Here is an 18,222-nt window from a genome sequence, read left to right as displayed (position 1 = left end):
AACAATCGCGACGAGGGTGGGATTCGAACCCACGCGTGCAGAGCACAATGGATTAGCAGTCCATCGCCTTCACCACTCGGCCACCTCGTCCTGCCCCTCGCCGCGCGCAGCCCCGCCCCTGCGCGCCGCCCGCCGGCCTCGCCCCGGCCCGCGCCGTCCTGGCCCCGGTGAGGGCGAGGCCCCGCCCGCCCTGGCACCGCCCTCTTAGCGCAGCCGGCAGCGCGTCAGTCTCATAATCTGAAGGTCCTGAGTTCGAGCCTCAGAGAGGGCAGGAATTTTTGCCGCCGCGGTGGTTGAGAGCCTGATTACGGCAGGGCCCGACCGCTCTTTTGCCGGGTGGCATCGCCGCGGCAGGGAGCAGAGGATGTTGGTGTTATAGTTGAATTTAAACAAATAGAGTCCGAAATGGATTCACTAAATATTTGTTAAGGCAGGAAAGCAAAAGCAGCGCTGGGCAGCCGGGGAATCGCAGCTCCACCAAGGGCTCGCAAATTCAAGCAAGCTGAGCAGCTTTTTTTATCTTCACCGAGGTCGCTTCTGACATCTTCAGTACGCCCCTCTGCTGCTTCTCTTATCGTGGTTTCTTGTCAAACAGGAAGTTCCCATGTTTGGTGTAGCAAGATAACGTTGTGGACAGGTCTCTTCTTGCTAAACAGGAAGTTCTCAAGACCACCACAATGGGTTCGTTCTTCTTGTTGAACTTGTTTGATCAGCAAATTACCCTTAGTTACTTATTACATTGGGGCGCGGGGTATGGAGGTGTGCCCACCGCAGAGCCCCCTCACGCTGCTGCGGGGCTCAGCGGGGCAGCGAAACGGCGGCCAGCCTCCCACACCAAGCCAAACCAAAAAAAAAAAGAAATTTTTTAAAAAATCAGCTCTGCCCTCTCTGAGGCTCGAACTCAGGACCTTCAGATTATGAGACTGACGCGCTGCCGGCTGCGCTAAGAGGGCGGTGGCAGGTGAGGCCCGGGGCTGGGCCTCAGCGCGGCGGGTCGAGGCAGGGTGGCAGGGCCGGAGCGAGGCCGGGGCAGGGCCGGGGCAGGGCCCCCCAGGGCGGCTGCAGGGCCGGGGCAGGGCGGCTGCAGGGCCGGGGCAGGGCCCCCCAGGGCGGCTGCAGGGCCGGGGCAGGGCGGCTGCAGGGCCGGGGCAGGGCCCCCCAGGGCGGCAGCATGCGGCTGTTAGCGAGGGGCGGGGCCACGCGCGGCGAGGGGCAGGACGAGGTGGCCGAGTGGTGAAGGCGATGGACTGCTAATCCATTGTGCTCTGCACGCGTGGGTTCGAATCCCACCCTCGTCGGGATAGCTTTTTGCCCGCGGTGCGGAAGAAATGGGGAAGAGCCCGAGCTGGGTTTGCGTGTCCTGCGGTTCAGGGGTTGGCTCAAGGTTCTGCCTGGCACACGGGGACCCTGGGCGCCACCCCCAGCCGAGTCAGAGCCCTGGGAGGTATCTGGTAGCAGGTGCCTTGCCCACCATGGCAACTGCATCCTCCCAAGGGGAAGAGGTCACCAGTCCCCGCCCCCGCAGTAGCATTTAGCTTTAAAAAGGCAGTGACAGGGAGAAAACAAGGGGTAGAAGAAACTGAAGAAGCATCTGAAAGGGCAGCCAGGTCCTGGCATGGAAGTAAGTGGCTGGAAATCTCTTATCCAAGACTCATGTCAAAAACCCCACTCAGAAAGAGCTATTACTGCAGAAAATGCTGTTAAGCAGTAAGACAATAACCCTCTGGAATGGCAAAGCACAACCAGAAAGCAAACTGGGACAAATGAAGCATGAAGGCACGATGAAATGGATACCTGGGGGATTAAGGGCAGGGAAGGTGGGAAGGGATTTCCTTCAGAGGTGTCACTGAATGTGCCTGTTCACTTTCACTGCCAAAAAAAGAAAGAAAGAGCAAAAGGCAGCATGCAAATCCCATTTTGTATATGGTGGGAACCTGGAGAGGGAGAGGAAGGTGCCCCAGTCCCGCATGGCCCAGAGCCCTGGTTAGCACTGGAATGCCTGGTGGTCCTGGGCAAACTGCTTGGAGAGGGACCCAAACAAAGAGCTGGTGGATCAGCTCCCTGCACTCCACCCCGGGGGAGGATTAACTCTCTCCTACAGCTAATCCCGGCCATCCAACAGGCCTGGGCACCCTGGGAAGGTAACTGAGATGCTTCCAGGTCCCTCCTGCCAGCCCTGCTAGGTGTAAAAGCCTGGCGGGCCAGCTGCAGGCAGGGCAGCCATGCCGGGGGGACAGGTCCTGCTGCTGCCTGCAGGGCTTGCAGGTGCCGCAGGGCAGGGGCAGGCGTGGGACCAGGGTGGGAGGGATGCCTCGGTCATCTCCGTGTCCAGCGGGGGACCCTGGGGAGACTGGACCTGGCCGGACATGTGCCCCAAGGGCTCCTACGCCAGTGGCATCAGCTTCAAGGTGCAGCCTCTGTGGCAGTGCCCACGGCCAGTCCAGGGACCCCGTTCCTGTGGGGAGTTAACCCCCCACCTCTGTTCCCTCGCAGGTAGAGACACCCCAGGGGGTGATGGGGGATGACACGGCATTGAACCGGATTCGGCTGCACTGCTCCCACAGCAAGAACCCCAGCGGTGGCTACATGGCTGAGCCCCGGAGTGGCAGGTGAGCCCCCCGCCCCCCCTGCCCTCTCCCTGTGGCGGGGAGCCTTGTTCACTGCTGCCCCCCAGCCCTGCAGGGCTTCAGTCTCTCCTCCTCCCCTCCCACACCCCCAGCCTCACCACCCACCACCTCCTCTCTCCCCGCCTAGATGGGGACACTGGTCAGAGGCCTGCTGGTGCCCCCATCGAGGGCGCCTGGTGGGCTTCGCTCTGCGGGTCCAGGCACCTCAGCGCGGGCTCCTGAGTGATGAAGTGGCTGCCACCAGTGCCCGCTTTGCCTGCTCCAACGGGCACATCCTGGAGGGGCCAGGGTCCACCTGGGGCCAGTGGGGCAGCTGGAGCCCCCAGTGCAGTGTGCGGCATCCAGACACGGCAGGAGCCTGCGCGGGGGCTGAAGGGGGCTGACACAGCCCTGAATGATTTGCGTCTCTTCTGCTGTCTGTAACAAGCGCTGGAAACCCACTACAGGGCACCTGATCCGGTGACCCAGACCCACAGCAGAGCCTATCCATGGGGTCCCCCCCACCGGGAGATGTTTTAGCTCTGGTACCCTCAGGGGGCACCTTTCCCTCATCCCCATGCACTCCATCATTGGTTATGTGCTGCTGCCAGCCCCCCAACACCTACCCCGCTTCCCAGAAATGTTTGCAAGTCCTTTCTGCGCCCACCCAGACTTCCAGATATTCCCCAGCATTTCCAGGGCTGTTCTTGTCCTACTCTGAAATAAGCTTTCAGTAAAAGCATGCACCCAGACTGTGTCAGGGCGGCTTCGTCATTGGCAGGGGGCAAACTGGGGCAGAGAAGCAGGGAGCTGAGGCTGGCCCTGCCAGGACATGGGGATGTGTCACCCACCGGGGGGTGTAACCGAAAAGTCGAAGCAGGACCCTTCTCAAAGGGCAAAAGGGTGGGAGCCTGCAGGCACTGGAGGAAATCCCGATGGGGACGCCAGGGTGCCCTGCTCAGGGCAGAGACCCCCAGCAATGCCCCCCAGCTTGGGGCAGAAAGGAAAAAAGCCCCCAGGCGCAGGCGCCACTGGGAGTCGAACCCAGGATCTCCTGTTTACTAGACAGGCGCTTTAACCAGCTAAGCCATGGCGCCCACCTGCCCCCCAGCCATGGGGTGCCCCATGGCCACAGGGTCTGCTACAGCCATGGCCATAGCCCAGCCCCTGTCCCCATCCTGCTGCCAGCCTGACACCAGCGTCACCCTGCAGGACCAATGGGCCAGGGTATACAGGGCTGGGACCCCAGGGATGAGGGACAATGCGGTGTGTCACACTAAGCTCCGAGCCCCAGCAACGGCAGGGAGTCCCTGGGGGATAAAAGTTGGTGGCTGGGTAGCACATGGGCTCTGGGCGGGCTGGGTGGGAGCCCAGCAGCGGGTGCCCAAAAGAAGGGCTCGTCCGGGAGTTGAACCCGGGACCTCTCGCACCCTAAGCGAGAATCATACCCCTAGACCAACGAGCCGGGGTGCGCAGCTGCACGGGCACCCCCACCCTGTGGCGGGCACTGGGGGGCTGGGGGGGGCACTGCTGCCCGGGGACCCCGCTGTCCCTGCAGCCACTGGGTGCGCACAGGCCCTGCCAGCAGCCCCTGGGCAGCGCAGCGGGGCTGAGCCGGTGTGCGGGGACGCACTGGCCACCCCGGACATGCCCCCACTTGCCAGGAAAGCGGGGTGCCCGGGGGGACCGGGGGGTGCCCAGGGCGGGGGCAGGTATCCCCCGTGGGTGCTGGGGTGCGGGGCTGTGATGGCCGAGTGGTGAAGGCGTTGGACTCGAAATCCAATAGGGTCTCCCTGCGCAGGTTCGAATCCTGCTCACAGCGAGAGATTTTGCCCACTGCTGTGGGAGCGGGACTGGGGTGAGCAGGTATGGAAGGGTCCCCAGCCCTGCACCTCACCTTCTTCCTGGGAAGGAGCTCCTGGACCAGGGAACCCACTCTCTGGCAGCCCCGGGAACAGTAAGGCAAGTAAGGAAGGGAGCCATCAACCACTTGCCCTGGGGCCAGGTGACAAATCCTCCCTCCTGAGGAGGGACCAGCCAGAGAGGCTGAGCAGCCACAGCCATGGTGTGTCGGTTGTGGTTTTATCTGCATATGCTTTTACCAGAGGGCTGTGAGCCAGCTGGGAGCCACAGCAAGCTCAGGGCTGTGGGGCCAAGCGGGAGGGCTGGGGAGCCCAGTTCAGGCTTGGGGTACTGTTCCACTTTCCCAGTGCAGGCTTGGGGTACACTTCTATCTCCAGGTGCAGGAGGACCTGGGTCCAACACCCAGAGGGGTTTGTCCTTTGGGCAAAGCCTGCCCTGCTTTTGTCTGGGGAGCAAAGAGCTCATTTGGGGTCAGCTGTTGGCTTTCGTCCCTTGTTCCTCCCCGACAGTCACTGCAGTTTTGGGCAGGGTGATTGAGGCAGCTCCCTTCTCTTCGGGGTCCTGGCATGGGGTGTGGGCACCAGCTGCTGCCCCCACAATGGGCCAGCCCCCGGGGTTTTTCTGGGGGGCTCTGCCAGGCCGGCAGCCGGCAGGGAGGGGGCTCTGGTGAGGCAAAAAGGACATGGAGATGCTGGGGGTCGATCCCAGGGCCTCTTGCATGCAAAGCAAGCGCTCTCCCGCTGAGCTACATCCCCCCACGTAGGGAAGGGCTGTGCCCCGCGATCCCTGCTGACCCCCGGGGGCCAGCTGCCCCCACAGCTACTGGGGCCAGGACAGTTATGTGCTGTGGCCACCTCCAAACACCGGCCCCCATATCGTGGGCACGGTACAACGAATTTCTGTGCTCCAGGCTGTACCAAGGGCAACAGGCAACATCAGCCACCGTCACCAACCCATCAAAACTGTGGGGCACAGAGGCTGAGGTTGCAGCATGTTGCACACCTGGCTCGTTGGTCTAGGGGTATGATTCTCGCTTCGGGTGCGAGAGGTCCCGGGTTCAACTCCCGGACGAGCCCTTCTTTTGGGCACCCACCCTCCCTGGTGGCACATGGGGCTGTGGCATAACCAGGGTGAGGGCAGAGGGGTCAGTGCCATGTCCTGGCCGGATGTGTCCCCGTGGGCTGGATGGACCCCTAAGATCCAACAGCAGCATGCCCCGAGGGTCTGTTTTTTGAGTAAGGGCCCTTCAGGAAGAGTGGGTAGCAGTGGGCAGTGGGGCAGCCCTGGGGGGTGAGGGGACTTGTCCAGGCTCCCCACCCTGCCCAGACGGGGGGATGTAGCTCAGCGGGAGAGCGCTTGCTTTGCATGCAAGAGGCCCTGGGTTCAACCCCCAGCATCTCCATATCCTTTTTTCCCCCAAAACCTGTTGCCTCCTTGGGGAATGCTTGGAGGATGCTTCCCTTTGGCACCTGCCCTGCAGCGAGGCTCTCTGCTGCTCCTCGATTTTTTCCAGCCATTGGGAAATATCCCCAAAGCTCCCTTTTCCCAACCCCAGCACTTGTGGGTACTGCTGCAGCCAAGATCTGTGCAGATGCCTCCACACCAGGGCTGGGGATATTTTTTCCCTGAAGGCAAACCCCACAGCAAAGCCGGGGTGTTCACGGCCCGGGGGGAGGACACCAGGGGCTGTGATGGCCGAGGGGTGAAGGCGTTGGACTTGAAATCCAATAGGGTTTCCCTGCGCAGGTTCGAATCCTGCTCACAGCGAGAGATTTTACCACAGCTGGTCGAGGCTGGGGGGCCTCGGGCAGCCCCCTCCGACAGGAGCTTGATGCGTGGGGAGGGAGAAGGCAGGTGCTGGGCAGTGGTGGTTCACTGGAGTCAAGACGACCTCCCCTTTTGGGCACCCACCGCTGGGCTCAGCCCCCGTAGGGATGGGGCACGGACAGGGTGACAGTGCCCAGCACAGCTCAGCTGCCAGGACAGTCTGGGCTCAGCCCCCGTAGGGATGGGGCACGGACAGGGTGACAGTGCCCAGCACAGCTCAGCTGCCAGGACAGTCCCATCATGGCCGGTAGCAAGGTGCTGCTCGGTGCCCCGTGGGCTGAGACACGGCCGTGGCCAGGGCTTGTCCCCTCCCAGCGGGGAAGGGGTGTTGGGGACAGCAGAAGGGGGATGTGCTGCCACCCCATCCCCGCTGGGCAGCTCTGGCCAGGGGCAGAGCCACATAGCTGGCAACGGAAGCAGCCACCGGGATTCAGGAAGCTGGGAGGAGAAACCCTGGCAGGAGAGGGATGTCCCATGCAGCAGGAAAGGGGATGTTTCTTATGGCTACTTCCAGGGGGGAAAAAAAGGACATGGAGATGCTGGGGGTTGAACCCAGGGCCTCTTACATGCGAAGCAAGCGCTCTCCCGCTGAGCTACATCCCCCTGCCAGGGGGCTGCCAGCACCAGGGTGTCCAGCTGCACATCCCGGTCCTCTTACCCCCATGGCTTTTGGAGCCAGGGCAGTTGTGGCCCATGCACATATCCAAGAGTCAACCCCACAGCCAGGGCACACCAAGGGACACCTCCCAGCTGGGAACATCCATCAAGACCAAGAATGAACTTCCCCAGGCCTCATCACACGCCAACCAGTTGCCTTTGCTCAGGAGGTTGAGGAGGAATCCCTGCCATTTGTAGCACCTGGGCTCGTTGGTCTAGGGGTATGATTCTCGCTTCGGGTGCGAGAGGTCCCGGGTTCAACTCCCGGACGAGCCCTTCTTTTGGGCACCCAGCCTCCCCGGTGGGTGTGCATGACCCTGGCTGGCGGGTGGGACCATGGCCTGGGTGCTGGGCGGGCGCCGGTGCCTGAAGCAGCAGGGATGGGCAGAGGGTTTGGGTGGGCACATCCCGAAGCCAGGATGAAAGCCCTTAGGAGCAGCAATGGGGATGGTGGAGCTCAGCCCCGATGGTCTGGTTTGGGACCCTGGGGTCCAAGCGGGTGAGCAGAGGCCCCCACCCTGCCCAGACATGGGGGATGTAGCTCAGCGGGAGAGCGCTTGCTTTGCATGCACGAGGCCCTGGGATCGACCCCCAGCATCTCCATGTCCTTTTTGCCTCACCAGAGCCCCCTCCCTGCCGGCTGCCGGCCTGGCAGAGCCCCCCAGGCCCCCCCGAAAATCCCTGGGTGCGTGCGGGCACGGCTGCGCTGGGGGTGCTTCCTGGCACGCGCTGCCTGCAGGGAATGCCGGGGGCCCTTTCCCCCCGTGCCCGGGCACTGCAGGGTGTGGGGGCACCTTGTGCCCCTTGCGCGGGGTCTTGGGGCGTCTCTTGGTGTGAATCTTGGTGGTGGTGGGAGCATCCGGGTGCGCAGCTGGCACCCAGCACAGATCTTGCCCCCCTGGCCGTGGCACCGCAGAGGCCACGTGTGTCCCTCCCTCCCCTTCACTCACTGGCCATCGCCTCCCCCAGCTCCCCAGGCATGTGGCACGGGGCCATGATGAGGAGCTGCCTGCCGTGTCAGCAAAACCGTGCCCACCTCCCCATCGCACCCCCCTCTAAGGCTGCTGCCTCAGCTCTCCCGGGTCTGCAACACCTGGAAAATCCTGGGGGAACCTGTGCAGGGCTGTGGCAGCCCCGGCCTGGGGCATCAGCCAGGGAGCAGGTTCCCTCCTGCAGGACCTGCTCAACAGGGAGAAGCGCAGGGCTGGGGCTGCCCTGGCTCCCCTCACCCTCCCACCTCATCTGCCCCAGGACCCCCGTGTGGGCGCCCCAGGACCAGGGCACTGGGGCAGTGGGCAAAATCTCTCGCTGTGAGCAGGATTCGAACCTGCGCAGGGAGACCCTATTGGATTTCTAGTCCAACGCCTTCACCACTCGGCCATCACAGCCCCGTGCCTCAACACCTGGGGGGGGGGGACATCTGCCCCCGCCCTGGGCACCCCCCGGTCTCCCCGGGCACCCCGCTTTCCTGGGAGGGGGGGGCATGTCCGGGGTGGCCAGTGCGTCCCCGCACACCGGCTCAGCCCCGCTGCGCTGCCCAGGGGCTGCTGGCAGGGCCTGTGTGCACCCAGTGGCTGCAGGGACAGCGGGGTCCCCGGGCAGCAGTGCCCCCCCAGCCCCCCAGTGCCCGCCACAGGGTGGGGGTGCCCGTGCAGCTGCACACCCCGGCTCGTTGGTCTAGGGGTATGATTCTCGCTTAGGGTGCGAGAGGTCCCGGGTTCAACTCCCGGACGAGCCCTTCTTTTGGGCACCCACCGCCCCACTACCCAGCAGATGCTCCCACCACCACCAAGATTCACACCAAGAGACGCCCCAAGACCCCGCGCAAGGGGCACAAGGTGCCCCCACACCCTGCAGTGCCCGGGCACGGGGGGAAAGGGCCCCCGGCATTCCCTGCAGGCAGCGTGTGCCAGGAAGCACCCCCAGCGCAGCCGTGCCCGCACGCACCCAGGGATTTTCGGGGGGGGCCGGGGGGCTCTGCCAGGCCAGCAGCCGGCAGGGAGGGGGCTCTGGTGAGGCAAAAAGGACATGGAGATGCTGGGGGTCGATCCCAGGGCCTCGTGCATGCAAAGCAAGCGCTCTCCCGCTGAGCTACATCCCCCATGTCTGGGCAGGGTGGGGGCCTCTGCTCACCCGCTTGGACCCCAGGGTCCCAAACCAGACCATCGGGGCTGAGCTCCACCATCCCCATTGCTGCTCCTAAGGGCTTTCATCCTGGCTTCGGGATGTGCCCCACCCAAACCCTCTGCCCATCCCTGCTGCATCAGGCACCGGCGCCCTCCCCAGCACCCAGGCCATGGTCCCACCGCCAGCCAGGGTCATGCACACCCACCGGGGAGGCTGGGTGCCCAAAAGAAGGGCTCGTCCGGGAGTTGAACCCGGGACCTCTCGCACCCAAAGCGAGAATCATACCCCTAGACCAACGAGCCGGGTGGGGTGCAGCACTGTATTGCACCCCCAGCCCCTCTGCCCCACACACATTGGGGATTTGGGGGCACCTCAGGATGCATGTCCCTGGGCACGTGCTGGGAGCACGGAGGTCCCTCTGGCTGTGGCCACAGGACTTTAGTGCCCAGCATCTCCACATCCTACCTTCTTCGGGGGGTTTCCCCCTCAGAGCCATCTCCCAGCACCCTGCAGGTTTTGCAAGGACCACAGCTCTGCAGCATCGCCTGCCTCTCTTCTTCTTCCGTGGGGCACCCCCAAAGGCAATGGCCTCGTCTGACCTGCCTTTCTCCTCACTCCCAGAAAATCCCCGTTGCTGTGTCCTTCTCCAGCCCCCGGAGATGCTGAGTGTGGGGTTCGGGGGGCTGCAGGCACTGGTGTCCCTTGGGTGCTGCGGGCTGGTGAGTGGGTCAGGGTGGGGAAGGAGATTCTGGGGAAGAGCAGGGGCATGATTTTTTGACACAGCCCCCGGGCAGAGCTGCCCACGGGGGATGTCACCTGTTCTGTTCTATGACCCCATCGGGGCTGAGCCTGGCACTGTGTGCCTAAAAGAAGGGATTGTCCCAGACTTGAAGCCAGGACTGTGGCACCCTAAGCAGGAATCCTACCCCTAGACCAACATGCCGGGGTGCACAGCTGGCACCCAGCACAGATCCTGCCTCCCCTGACCCTCCCTCCCCTCTGCTTGACAGCCATCCCCTCCCCCAGCTCCCCAGGCATGTGGCACGGGGCCATGATGAGGAGCTGCCTGCCGTGTGAGCTGCCCTGGCTCCCCTCACCCTCCCACCTCATCCGCCCCAGGACCCCCGTGTGGGCGCCCCAGGACCAGGGCACTGAGGTGGTGGGCAAAATCTCTCGCTGTGAGCAGGATTCGAACCTGCGCAGGGAGACCCTATTGGATTTCTAGTCCAACGCCTTCACCACTCGGCCATCACAGCCCCATGCCTCAACACCTGGGGGGGGGACATCTGCCCCCGCCCTGGGCACCCCCCGGTCCCCCCGGGCACCCTATTTTCCTGGGAAGTGGGGACATGTTCTGGGGTGGCCGGTGCGTCCCCGCACACCGGCTCAGCCCCGCTGCGCTGCCCAGGGGCTGCTGGCAGGGCCTGTGCGCACCCAGTGGCTGCAGGGACAGCGGGGTCCCTGGGCAGCAGTGCCCCCCCAGCCCCCCAGTGCCCGCCACAGGGTGGGGGTGCCCGTGCAGCTGCGCACCCCGGCTCGTTGGTCTAGGGGTATGATTCTCGCTTAGGGTGCGAGAGGTCCCGGGTTCAACTCCCGGACGAGCCCTTCTTTTGGGCACCCACCACCAGGATCTGCCCCCCGTGAGGATATGGCATGGACGGGCTGACATCCCCAGTGTGTAGCACTGCGCGGGGCCGGCCTCCATATAACCATGTCCCATCTGCCCCACTGCTGACCTCCCCATCCTGACCCCATCAACTGCCCAGGGCACCTGAGGGACACCCAGTGCCTGCAGCCTCCTGAACCCCACACTCAGTGGCTCTGGGGTCTGGGAAAGACACAGCGATGGGGATACTATCCCAGGTAGGATGCTATTTCAGGGGGATGTAGCTCAGCGGGAGAGCGCTTGCTTTGCATGCAAGAGGCCCTGGGATCGACCCCCAGCATCTCCATGTCCTTTTTGCCTCACCAGAGCCCCCTCCCTGCCAGCTGCCGGGCTGGCAGAGCCCCCCAGGCCCCCCCGAAAATCCCTGGGTGCCTGCGGGCATGGCTGCGCTGGGGGTGCTTCCTGGCACGCGCTGCCTGCAGGGAATGCCGGGGGCCCTTTCCCCCCGTGCCCGGGCACTGCAGGGTGTGGGGGCACCTTGTGCCCCTTGCGCGGGGTCTTGGGGCGTCTCTTGGTGTGAATCTTGGTGGTGGTGGGAGCATCTGCTGGGTAGTGGGGCGGTGGGTGCCCAAAAGAAGGGCTCGTCCGGGAGTTGAACCCGGGACCTCTCGCACCCTAAGCGAGAATCATACCCCTAGACCAACGAGCCGGGGTGCGCAGCTGCACGGGCACCCCCACCCTGTGGCGGGCACTGGGGGGCTGGGGGGGCACTGCTGCCCGGGGACCCCGCTGTCCCTGCAGCCACTGGGTGCGCACAGGCCCTGCCAGCAGCCCCTGGGCAGCGCAGCGGGGCTGAGCCGGTGTGCGGGGACGCACTGGCCACCCCGGACATGCCCCCCCCCCCCCAGGAAAGCGGGGTGCCCGGGGAGACCGGGGGGTGCCCAGGGCGGGGGCAGATGTCCCCCCCCCCAGGTGTTGAGGCACGGGGCTGTGATGGCCGAGTGGTGAAGGCGTTGGACTAGAAATCCAATAGGGTCTCCCTGCGCAGGTTCGAATCCTGCTCACAGCGAGAGATTTTGCCCACTGCCCCAGTGCCCTGGTCCTGGGGTGCCCACACGGGGGTCCTGGGGCAGATGAGGTGGGAGGGTGAGGGGAGCCAGGGCAGCCCCAGCCCTGCGCTTCTCCCTGTTGAGCAGGTCCTGCAGGAGGGAACCTGCTCCCTGGCTGATGCCCCAGGCCGGGGCTGCCACAGCCCTGCACAGGTTCCCCCAGGATTTTCCACGTGTTGCAGACCCGGGAGAGCTGAGGCAGCAGCCTTAGAGGGGGGTGCGATGGGGAGGTGGGCACGGTTTTGCTGACACGGCAGGCAGCTCCTCATCATGGCCCCGTGCCACATGCCTGGGGAGCTGGGGGAGGCGATGGCCAGTGAGTGAAGGGGAGGGAGGGACACACGTGGCCTCTGCGGTGCCACGGCCAGGGGGGCAAGATCTGTGCTGGGTGCCAGCTGCGCACCCGGATGCTCCCACCACCACCAAGATTCACACCAAGAGACGCCCCAAGACCCCGCGCAAGGGGCACAAGGTGCCCCCACACCCTGCAGTGCCCGGGCTCGGGGGGAAAGGGCCCCCGGCATTCCCTGCAGGCAGCGCGTGCCAGGAAGCACCCCCAGCGCAGCCGTGCCCGCACGCACCCAGGGATTTTCGGGGGGGCCTGGGGGGCTCTGCCAGCCCGGCAGCCGGCAGGGAGGGGGCTCTGGTGAGGCAAAAAGGACATGGAGATGCTGGGGGTCGATCCCAGGGCCTCTTGCATGCAAAGCAAGCGCTCTCCCGCTGAGCTACATCCCCCATGTCTGGGCAGGGTGGGGGCCTCTGCTCACCCGCTTGGACCCCAGGGTCCCAAACCAGACCATCGGGGCTGAGCTCCACCATCCCCATTGCTGCTCCTAAGGGCTTTCATCCTGGCTTCGGGATGTGCCCACCCAAACCCTCTGCCCATCCCTGCTGCATCAGGCACCGGCGCCCTCCCAGCACCCAGGCCATGGTCCCACCGCCAGCCAGGGTCATGCACACCCACCGGGGAGGCTGGGTGCCCAAAAGAAGGGCTCGTCCGGGAGTTGAACCCGGGACCTCTCGCACCCTAAGCGAGAATCATACCCCTAGACCAACGAGCCGGGGTGCGCAGCTGCACGGGCACCCCCACCCTGTGGCGGGCACTGGGGGGCTGGGGGGGCACTGCTGCCCGGGGACCCCGCTGTCCCTGCAGCCACTGGGTGCGCACAGGCCCTGCCAGCAGCCCCTGGGCAGCGCAGCGGGGCTGAGCCGGTGTGCGGGGACGCACCGGCCACCCCAGAACATGTCCCCACTTCCCAGGAAAATAGGGGGACCGGGGGGACCGGGGGGTGCCCAGGGCGGGGGCAGATGTCCCCCCCCAGGTGTTGAGGCATGGGGCTGTGATGGCCGAGTGGTGAAGGCGTTGGACTAGAAATCCAATAGGGTCTCCCTGCGCAGGTTCGAATCCTGCTCACAGCGAGAGATTTTGCCCACTGCCCCAGTGCCCTGGTCCTGGGGCCCCCACACGGGGGTCCTGGGGCGGATGAGGTGGGAGGGTGAGGGGAGCCAGGGCAGCTCACACGGCAGGCAGCTCCTCATCATGGCCCCGTGCCACATGCCTGGGGAGCTGGGGGAGGGGATGGCTGTCAAGCAGAGGGGAGGGAGGGTCAGGGGAGGCAGGATCTGTGCTGGGTGCCAGCTGTGCACCCCGGCATGTTGGTCTAGGGGTATGATTCCTGCTTAGGGTGCCACAGTCCTGGCTTCAAGTCTGGGACAATCCCTTCTTTTAGGCACACAGTGCCAGGCTCAGCCCCGATGGGGTCATAGAACAGAACAGGTGACATCCCCCGTGGGCAGCTCTGCCCGGGGGCTGTGTCAAAAAATCATGCCCCTGCTCTTCCCCAGAATCTCCTTCCCCACCCTGACCCACTCACCAGCCCGCAGCACCCAAGGGACACCAGTGCCTGCAGCCCCCCGAACCCCACACTCAGCATCTCCGGGGGCTGGAGAAGGACACAGCAACGGGGATTTTCTGGGAGTGAGGAGAAAGGCAGGTCAGACGAGGCCATTGCCTTTGGGGGTGCCCCACGGAAGAAGAAGAGAGGCAGGCGATGCTGCAGAGCTGTGGTCCTTGCAAAACCTGCAGGGTGCTGGGAGATGGCTCTGAGGGGGAAACCCCCCGAAGAAGGTAGGATGTGGAGATGCTGGGCACTAAAGTCCTGTGGCCACAGCCAGAGGGACCTCCGTGCTCCCAGCACGTGCCCAGGGACATGCATCCTGAGGTGCCCCCAAATCCCCAATGTGTGTGGGGCAGAGGGGCTGGGGGTGCAATACAGTGCTGCACCCCACCCGGCTCGTTGGTCTAGGGGTATGATTCTCGCTTTGGGTGCGAGAGGTCCCGGGTTCAACTCCCGGACGAGCCCTTCTTTTGGGCACCCAGCCTCCCCGGTGGGTGTGCATGACCCTGGCTGGCGGTGGGACCATGGCCTGGGTGCTGGGAGGGCGCCGGTGCCTGATGCAGCAGGGATGGGCAGAGGGTTTGGGTGGGCACATCCCGAAGCCAGGATGAAAGCCCTTAGGAGCAGCAATGGGGATGGTGGAGCTCAGCCCCGATGGTCTGGTTTGGGACCCTGGGGTCCAAGCGGGTGAGCAGAGGCCCCCACCCTGCCCAGACATGGGGGATGTAGCTCAGCGGGAGAGCGCTTGCTTTGCATGCACGAGGCCCTGGGATCGACCCCCAGCATCTCCATGTCCTTTTTGCCTCACCAGAGCCCCCTCCCTGCCGGCTGCTGGCCTGGCAGAGCCCCCCGGCCCCCCCCCGAAAATCCCTGGGTGCCTGCGGGCACGGCTGCGCTGGGGGTGCTTCCTGGCACGCGCTGCCTGCAGGGAATGCCGGGGGCCCTTTCCCCCCGAGCCCGGGCACTGCAGGGTGTGGGGGCACCTTGTGCCCCTTGCGCGGGGTCTTGGGGCGTCTCTTGGTGTGAATCTTGGTGGTGGTGGGAGCATCTGTTGGGTAGTGGGGCGGTGGGTGCCCAAAAGAAGGGCTCGTCCGGGAGTTGAACCCGGGACCTCTCGCACCCTAAGCGAGAATCATACCCCTAGACCAACGAGCCGGGGTGCGCAGGTGGCACCAGTGCCAATCCATCGCCCGGCCCCCATCGACCCTGCCCCAGCCCTGCCTGCGCTGCCAGCACAGGTGCCAGGGAGAGCACTCAGTTCCCAGCACCCAGGAGCTGCCGCTGACTGGGGTCACCAGTATCCCCTGTGGACGATCCCAGTTGGGCACTGGCACGGCAGAGGGTGCTGTGGGATGTTTTGCCCTCACCGTTTCAGCCTTCCTGCTGGGTGGCAATGGCGATGGCCAAGCAGGTCACTGTCCCTTCTGCAGTGTCAGGGTTGGGCCAGGCTGGGAGGAGGTAAATGGAGCTGGGTGGGCATGGGTGTCATCAGTGCCCACTGCACTGGGGAGCTGCTCTTGGCTACTTTCCTCCTTGCTGTGTCTTATGCGCCTCTCAAAAAACTGGAGACTTTGGGTGTGCCTGAGCCCTTGGAGGACACACTGAGATTGTTTTAGTTGGCCTTGGGAACCGCTGGGTGAGCTGGCCAGCCAAGGGGTGCTCTGGGGAGCCCCAGGTTGCTGGGGTGAGCAGGCAGAGAAAGAGCTGAAGAGGCTGTTGCCTTGGGGAAGCACATGGCCTGGGGGCATCTGGCAGAGCTCTGTCAGGGAAAGGGGAGGGGGTGGCAAGTCCCCACAGGGGCTGGGACCCCAAAACACAGCTGGTGCTGGTAGGGAACATGTTGATGTCCCTGTGCCAGGAGCCTGGGTCAGCACCGGAGGTACTCCCAGTTGCAGATGGAGGAAGGTTTGGGATCTGGGGTATCCCAGACCTGGGGCAGCAGTGTGTGGCATGGAGGGGGGAGGGGGGTGTCAGGCAGATGGTCAAGTGTGTTGGGGGGCACCCCATGGCTGGGGGGCAGGTGGGCGCCATGGCTTAGCTGGTTAAAGCGCCTGTCTAGTAAACAGGAGATCCTGGGTTCGACTCCCAGTGGTGCCTGCGCCTGGGGCTGTTTTTCCTCCCTGCTTCAAACTGGGGGTCCCTGCCCTGCCTAGATCAGCGAAGCCCCCTCCCCGCCTCTCTGTCCCAGGTGACCCCACGCTCGGGGAAAGGAGTTTCCTTCTTCTCCCTCTCCCTTGGCATGACCCAAACTGTCGCTGGATCCGAGAGTATTTGGGAAATAAAAAGGCACATCCAGTGTTGGCTGGACTCCCACCACCCTCCCCGTTCTTCATTTGCTGGACCCCCACCACCTTCCCTGCTGGACCCCCACCACCTTCCCCGTTCTTCATTTGTGCAGCTGGTGCTTCTGAAGCATGCAGGAAAACCCTCTGGATGTGGGGTGAGTGCTTGGTGGTGTGTGGGTGATGGAGACCTGCGGCAAGTAACAAAGCTGGGGGGACACACTTTTATGGCAAAAATAAATGCCACCTCACCCTTTGCCATCCGCTGACCACAGGGACAGCAGAGAACACGGAGAGGGGCGGATGACTGGCAAAGGCTTGCTGCTCTGCCCTGCCTCGGGTGGGCGGGCTGCCGGCTGCCACGGCCAGGCGGGTGGGCTGCTGGGGCTCTGCAGAGGGTGCCCTGAAGAACCAGCCACAGGTTTGCAGCCTTTGGTGAAAAAAGGGGAAAAAAATAACCAAAAAACTGGCTGGGGCATGGGACGAGGTGGCCGAGTGGTGAAGGCGATGGACTGCTAATCCATTGTGCTCTGCACGCGTGGGTTCGAATCCCACCCTCGTCGGACCTTCAGGGACCTCCCACCCAGCAGGAAGCTTTTGGTGCCACCTTCGGCACGGCCACCTTCCTCCTGCCTCTCTCTTGTTTTGCTCTGCCATGTTAAATACACCTCTGCCCCTGGATTGCTGCTCCCACTTGCCAGACCTGCTCCTGGCCGCACAGCGACCTGTGTTGCCCTCCTGTGCAACGTGCCTGGCCCCACGCTCCCGTGCAGGAGCAGGCTACCATCCCCCTCTGCTCCCCGAGCCCACCTGCCCTCCTGCCAGCGAACAGCATCTTCTCCAGGGGGCAAAGCACCAGAGGATGGGCAGGGAAGGCCAGCAGCTGGCTGGCCATGCTGGCCGGGCAGTGATGCGGGCACACCCTGAGCCTGCTCTCTGCTTTTTTCCCTTCTGCTCTCTGTCAGCCAATTTATTCCTTTCTGCGTCTCATACACAAGCCCTGGGCATCCCTGCTGTGCTGATGGGAGCCAAAAGCCATCTCTGGACAAAGCTGTGCCTCACGGAGCCATTGCCACGTCCTAGAGCTACTTTCTGTGGGGGTGGTATGGCTGCTGCATGCCGGCAGCTCACTCCTGTGTCTGCAGCAGCGCGCGCGGTGGAGGTTCCTGGGGAGAGCAGAGAGTGAGCTACTGCGAGATGAAGAGGAAAGAGTTAAAACCCCCTGTCTGCTTGGGCGGGTGTGTGTGTGGTGTGTTTAACTGCTGAAATCTCCGTGGTCTTGCAGAGAGGGAAGTCTTGCAATTCTCAAAGCACACCTGTGCTTCGATGCAGCTGGGGACGTGTGTTGTGCCAGCCTTGCAGGTGCCTTCCTCGCTCCCACCCCTTCTTTCCACAGATGTGGCCAGGCAATGCTGTGGCTTGGAGGCAAGGTGAGGACACTCAGACTTGGCTGCCCATGTTGCAAACCCAGCACTGGCTTGGTGACCTTCCCTGGAGCCACGTTTCCTTTCCAAGCCTTGGGGAGGTGCCTGGGGAGCAGCTGGGACCTGCTTCCCTCTGTCAGCATCTCCCTAGCCAGAAACAGTGATCAGGCGGCAGGGAAACACCGGCCCCATCCTGTCCCGCTGTTGTGAGACGCTGTGGTGCTCAGCCAGCTCTGCCATCCTGGGAAAGTGGGATGTCTGTGCCTGAACAGCCAGGTGCCCTGCAGGAGGGATGCAGGAGGTTTCCTGGGGAAAAGGCATGGATTTTGGTGCACCAGGGTTACAGCCCCGGAGAGACACCACCTTGCAGCTGGAGATGGTGAAATAGGAAGGGGCGGTGGGTGCAGGCTCCTCCTTGGATGGTGGTGCATGGCATGGTGGCTGCTGCAGCAGGATGGGACCTGGGGGCTTGCAGGGCAGAGGCAGCCGGGAGAGGAGACGAGCTGACTCCCTTGGGACACCCTTCAGCCCTGCTGGGCTGTCTGCCCCAGCACACACATGCCCCTGCCCTGGTGTGCGGTGACAAGGCCTCCTGCGGGGGGGAGACATGCCAGCCTCGGTGACGCTGTGGAACATCAGCCCACCTGGGGACTCGGCAATTATAGGGGACATGTGGCGGCATGAAACTGGATCATCTGCAGCCCCAGGGCAGCACACGCAGCCAGGGCCTGGCTCTCCCCAGTGGCACCGGCTGGGCTCCGCTCCCCAGGCTGCACACAGTGGCCCTGAAGCATCCTGCGTCTTCCCCGGCAAGGGCACAGGC

The 18,222-nt window shown here is 64.1% G+C and overlaps 1 protein-coding gene and 31 non-coding genes across 32 annotated transcripts; 18 read left to right on the top strand and 14 right to left on the bottom strand.

Moving 5' to 3' along the window:
• Positions 1-8: 8 nt before the first annotated feature.
• On the bottom strand, positions 9-90 carry TRNAS-GCU. Its single transcript has one exon. It is a non-coding gene; the product is annotated as a tRNA-Ser (tRNA).
• A 108-nt stretch (positions 91-198) lies between these two features.
• On the top strand, positions 199-271 carry TRNAM-CAU. Its single transcript has one exon. It is a non-coding gene; the product is annotated as a tRNA-Met (tRNA).
• Positions 272-880: 609 nt separating this feature from the next.
• On the bottom strand, positions 881-953 carry TRNAM-CAU. The gene has a single exon. It is a non-coding gene; the product is annotated as a tRNA-Met (tRNA).
• A 263-nt stretch (positions 954-1,216) lies between these two features.
• Positions 1,217-1,298, top strand: TRNAS-GCU. Its single transcript has one exon. It is a non-coding gene; the product is annotated as a tRNA-Ser (tRNA).
• A 924-nt stretch (positions 1,299-2,222) lies between these two features.
• On the top strand, positions 2,223-3,348 carry LOC119152405 (vitelline membrane outer layer protein 1 homolog). Its single transcript, XM_037397618.1, is given in 4 exon segments — positions 2,223-2,408; positions 2,494-2,609; positions 2,755-2,946; positions 2,948-3,348. Coding segments are annotated over 4 exon segments (597 nt in total). The 3' UTR covers positions 3,051-3,348.
• A 281-nt stretch (positions 3,349-3,629) lies between these two features.
• TRNAT-AGU lies at positions 3,630-3,703 on the bottom strand. The gene has a single exon. It is a non-coding gene; the product is annotated as a tRNA-Thr (tRNA).
• A 296-nt stretch (positions 3,704-3,999) lies between these two features.
• TRNAP-AGG lies at positions 4,000-4,071 on the bottom strand. The gene has a single exon. It is a non-coding gene; the product is annotated as a tRNA-Pro (tRNA).
• Positions 4,072-4,346: 275 nt separating this feature from the next.
• Positions 4,347-4,428, top strand: TRNAS-CGA. Its single transcript has one exon. It is a non-coding gene; the product is annotated as a tRNA-Ser (tRNA).
• Positions 4,429-5,152: 724 nt separating this feature from the next.
• On the bottom strand, positions 5,153-5,224 carry TRNAA-UGC. Its single transcript has one exon. It is a non-coding gene; the product is annotated as a tRNA-Ala (tRNA).
• A 249-nt stretch (positions 5,225-5,473) lies between these two features.
• Positions 5,474-5,545, top strand: TRNAP-CGG. Its single transcript has one exon. It is a non-coding gene; the product is annotated as a tRNA-Pro (tRNA).
• A 254-nt stretch (positions 5,546-5,799) lies between these two features.
• TRNAA-UGC lies at positions 5,800-5,871 on the top strand. The gene has a single exon. It is a non-coding gene; the product is annotated as a tRNA-Ala (tRNA).
• A 283-nt stretch (positions 5,872-6,154) lies between these two features.
• TRNAS-UGA lies at positions 6,155-6,236 on the top strand. The gene has a single exon. It is a non-coding gene; the product is annotated as a tRNA-Ser (tRNA).
• Positions 6,237-6,827: 591 nt separating this feature from the next.
• TRNAA-CGC lies at positions 6,828-6,899 on the bottom strand. Its single transcript has one exon. It is a non-coding gene; the product is annotated as a tRNA-Ala (tRNA).
• Positions 6,900-7,157: 258 nt separating this feature from the next.
• On the top strand, positions 7,158-7,229 carry TRNAP-CGG. Its single transcript has one exon. It is a non-coding gene; the product is annotated as a tRNA-Pro (tRNA).
• A 255-nt stretch (positions 7,230-7,484) lies between these two features.
• TRNAA-UGC lies at positions 7,485-7,556 on the top strand. Its single transcript has one exon. It is a non-coding gene; the product is annotated as a tRNA-Ala (tRNA).
• A 703-nt stretch (positions 7,557-8,259) lies between these two features.
• Positions 8,260-8,341, bottom strand: TRNAS-AGA. The gene has a single exon. It is a non-coding gene; the product is annotated as a tRNA-Ser (tRNA).
• A 278-nt stretch (positions 8,342-8,619) lies between these two features.
• On the top strand, positions 8,620-8,691 carry TRNAP-AGG. Its single transcript has one exon. It is a non-coding gene; the product is annotated as a tRNA-Pro (tRNA).
• Positions 8,692-8,982: 291 nt separating this feature from the next.
• On the bottom strand, positions 8,983-9,054 carry TRNAA-UGC. Its single transcript has one exon. It is a non-coding gene; the product is annotated as a tRNA-Ala (tRNA).
• A 256-nt stretch (positions 9,055-9,310) lies between these two features.
• TRNAP-UGG lies at positions 9,311-9,382 on the bottom strand. Its single transcript has one exon. It is a non-coding gene; the product is annotated as a tRNA-Pro (tRNA).
• Positions 9,383-10,254: 872 nt separating this feature from the next.
• TRNAS-AGA lies at positions 10,255-10,336 on the bottom strand. Its single transcript has one exon. It is a non-coding gene; the product is annotated as a tRNA-Ser (tRNA).
• A 277-nt stretch (positions 10,337-10,613) lies between these two features.
• Positions 10,614-10,685, top strand: TRNAP-AGG. Its single transcript has one exon. It is a non-coding gene; the product is annotated as a tRNA-Pro (tRNA).
• Positions 10,686-10,960: 275 nt separating this feature from the next.
• Positions 10,961-11,032, top strand: TRNAA-UGC. The gene has a single exon. It is a non-coding gene; the product is annotated as a tRNA-Ala (tRNA).
• Positions 11,033-11,323: 291 nt separating this feature from the next.
• TRNAP-AGG lies at positions 11,324-11,395 on the bottom strand. Its single transcript has one exon. It is a non-coding gene; the product is annotated as a tRNA-Pro (tRNA).
• Positions 11,396-11,673: 278 nt separating this feature from the next.
• Positions 11,674-11,755, top strand: TRNAS-AGA. Its single transcript has one exon. It is a non-coding gene; the product is annotated as a tRNA-Ser (tRNA).
• Positions 11,756-12,458: 703 nt separating this feature from the next.
• Positions 12,459-12,530, bottom strand: TRNAA-UGC. The gene has a single exon. It is a non-coding gene; the product is annotated as a tRNA-Ala (tRNA).
• Positions 12,531-12,784: 254 nt separating this feature from the next.
• On the bottom strand, positions 12,785-12,856 carry TRNAP-AGG. The gene has a single exon. It is a non-coding gene; the product is annotated as a tRNA-Pro (tRNA).
• Positions 12,857-13,132: 276 nt separating this feature from the next.
• Positions 13,133-13,214, top strand: TRNAS-AGA. Its single transcript has one exon. It is a non-coding gene; the product is annotated as a tRNA-Ser (tRNA).
• An 872-nt stretch (positions 13,215-14,086) lies between these two features.
• On the top strand, positions 14,087-14,158 carry TRNAP-UGG. The gene has a single exon. It is a non-coding gene; the product is annotated as a tRNA-Pro (tRNA).
• A 254-nt stretch (positions 14,159-14,412) lies between these two features.
• On the top strand, positions 14,413-14,484 carry TRNAA-UGC. The gene has a single exon. It is a non-coding gene; the product is annotated as a tRNA-Ala (tRNA).
• A 292-nt stretch (positions 14,485-14,776) lies between these two features.
• On the bottom strand, positions 14,777-14,848 carry TRNAP-AGG. The gene has a single exon. It is a non-coding gene; the product is annotated as a tRNA-Pro (tRNA).
• An 868-nt stretch (positions 14,849-15,716) lies between these two features.
• TRNAT-AGU lies at positions 15,717-15,790 on the top strand. The gene has a single exon. It is a non-coding gene; the product is annotated as a tRNA-Thr (tRNA).
• A 666-nt stretch (positions 15,791-16,456) lies between these two features.
• Positions 16,457-16,538, top strand: TRNAS-GCU. Its single transcript has one exon. It is a non-coding gene; the product is annotated as a tRNA-Ser (tRNA).
• The last annotated feature ends 1,684 nt before the right edge of the window (positions 16,539-18,222 follow it).

This window comes from Falco rusticolus, chromosome 8 (assembly GCF_015220075.1).
Source record: "Falco rusticolus isolate bFalRus1 chromosome 8, bFalRus1.pri, whole genome shotgun sequence".
NCBI lineage: Eukaryota > Metazoa > Chordata > Aves > Falconiformes > Falconidae > Falco > Falco rusticolus.
Note: the sequence above shows the minus strand (reverse complement) of the source record. Positions and strands in the feature narration are given on the sequence as shown.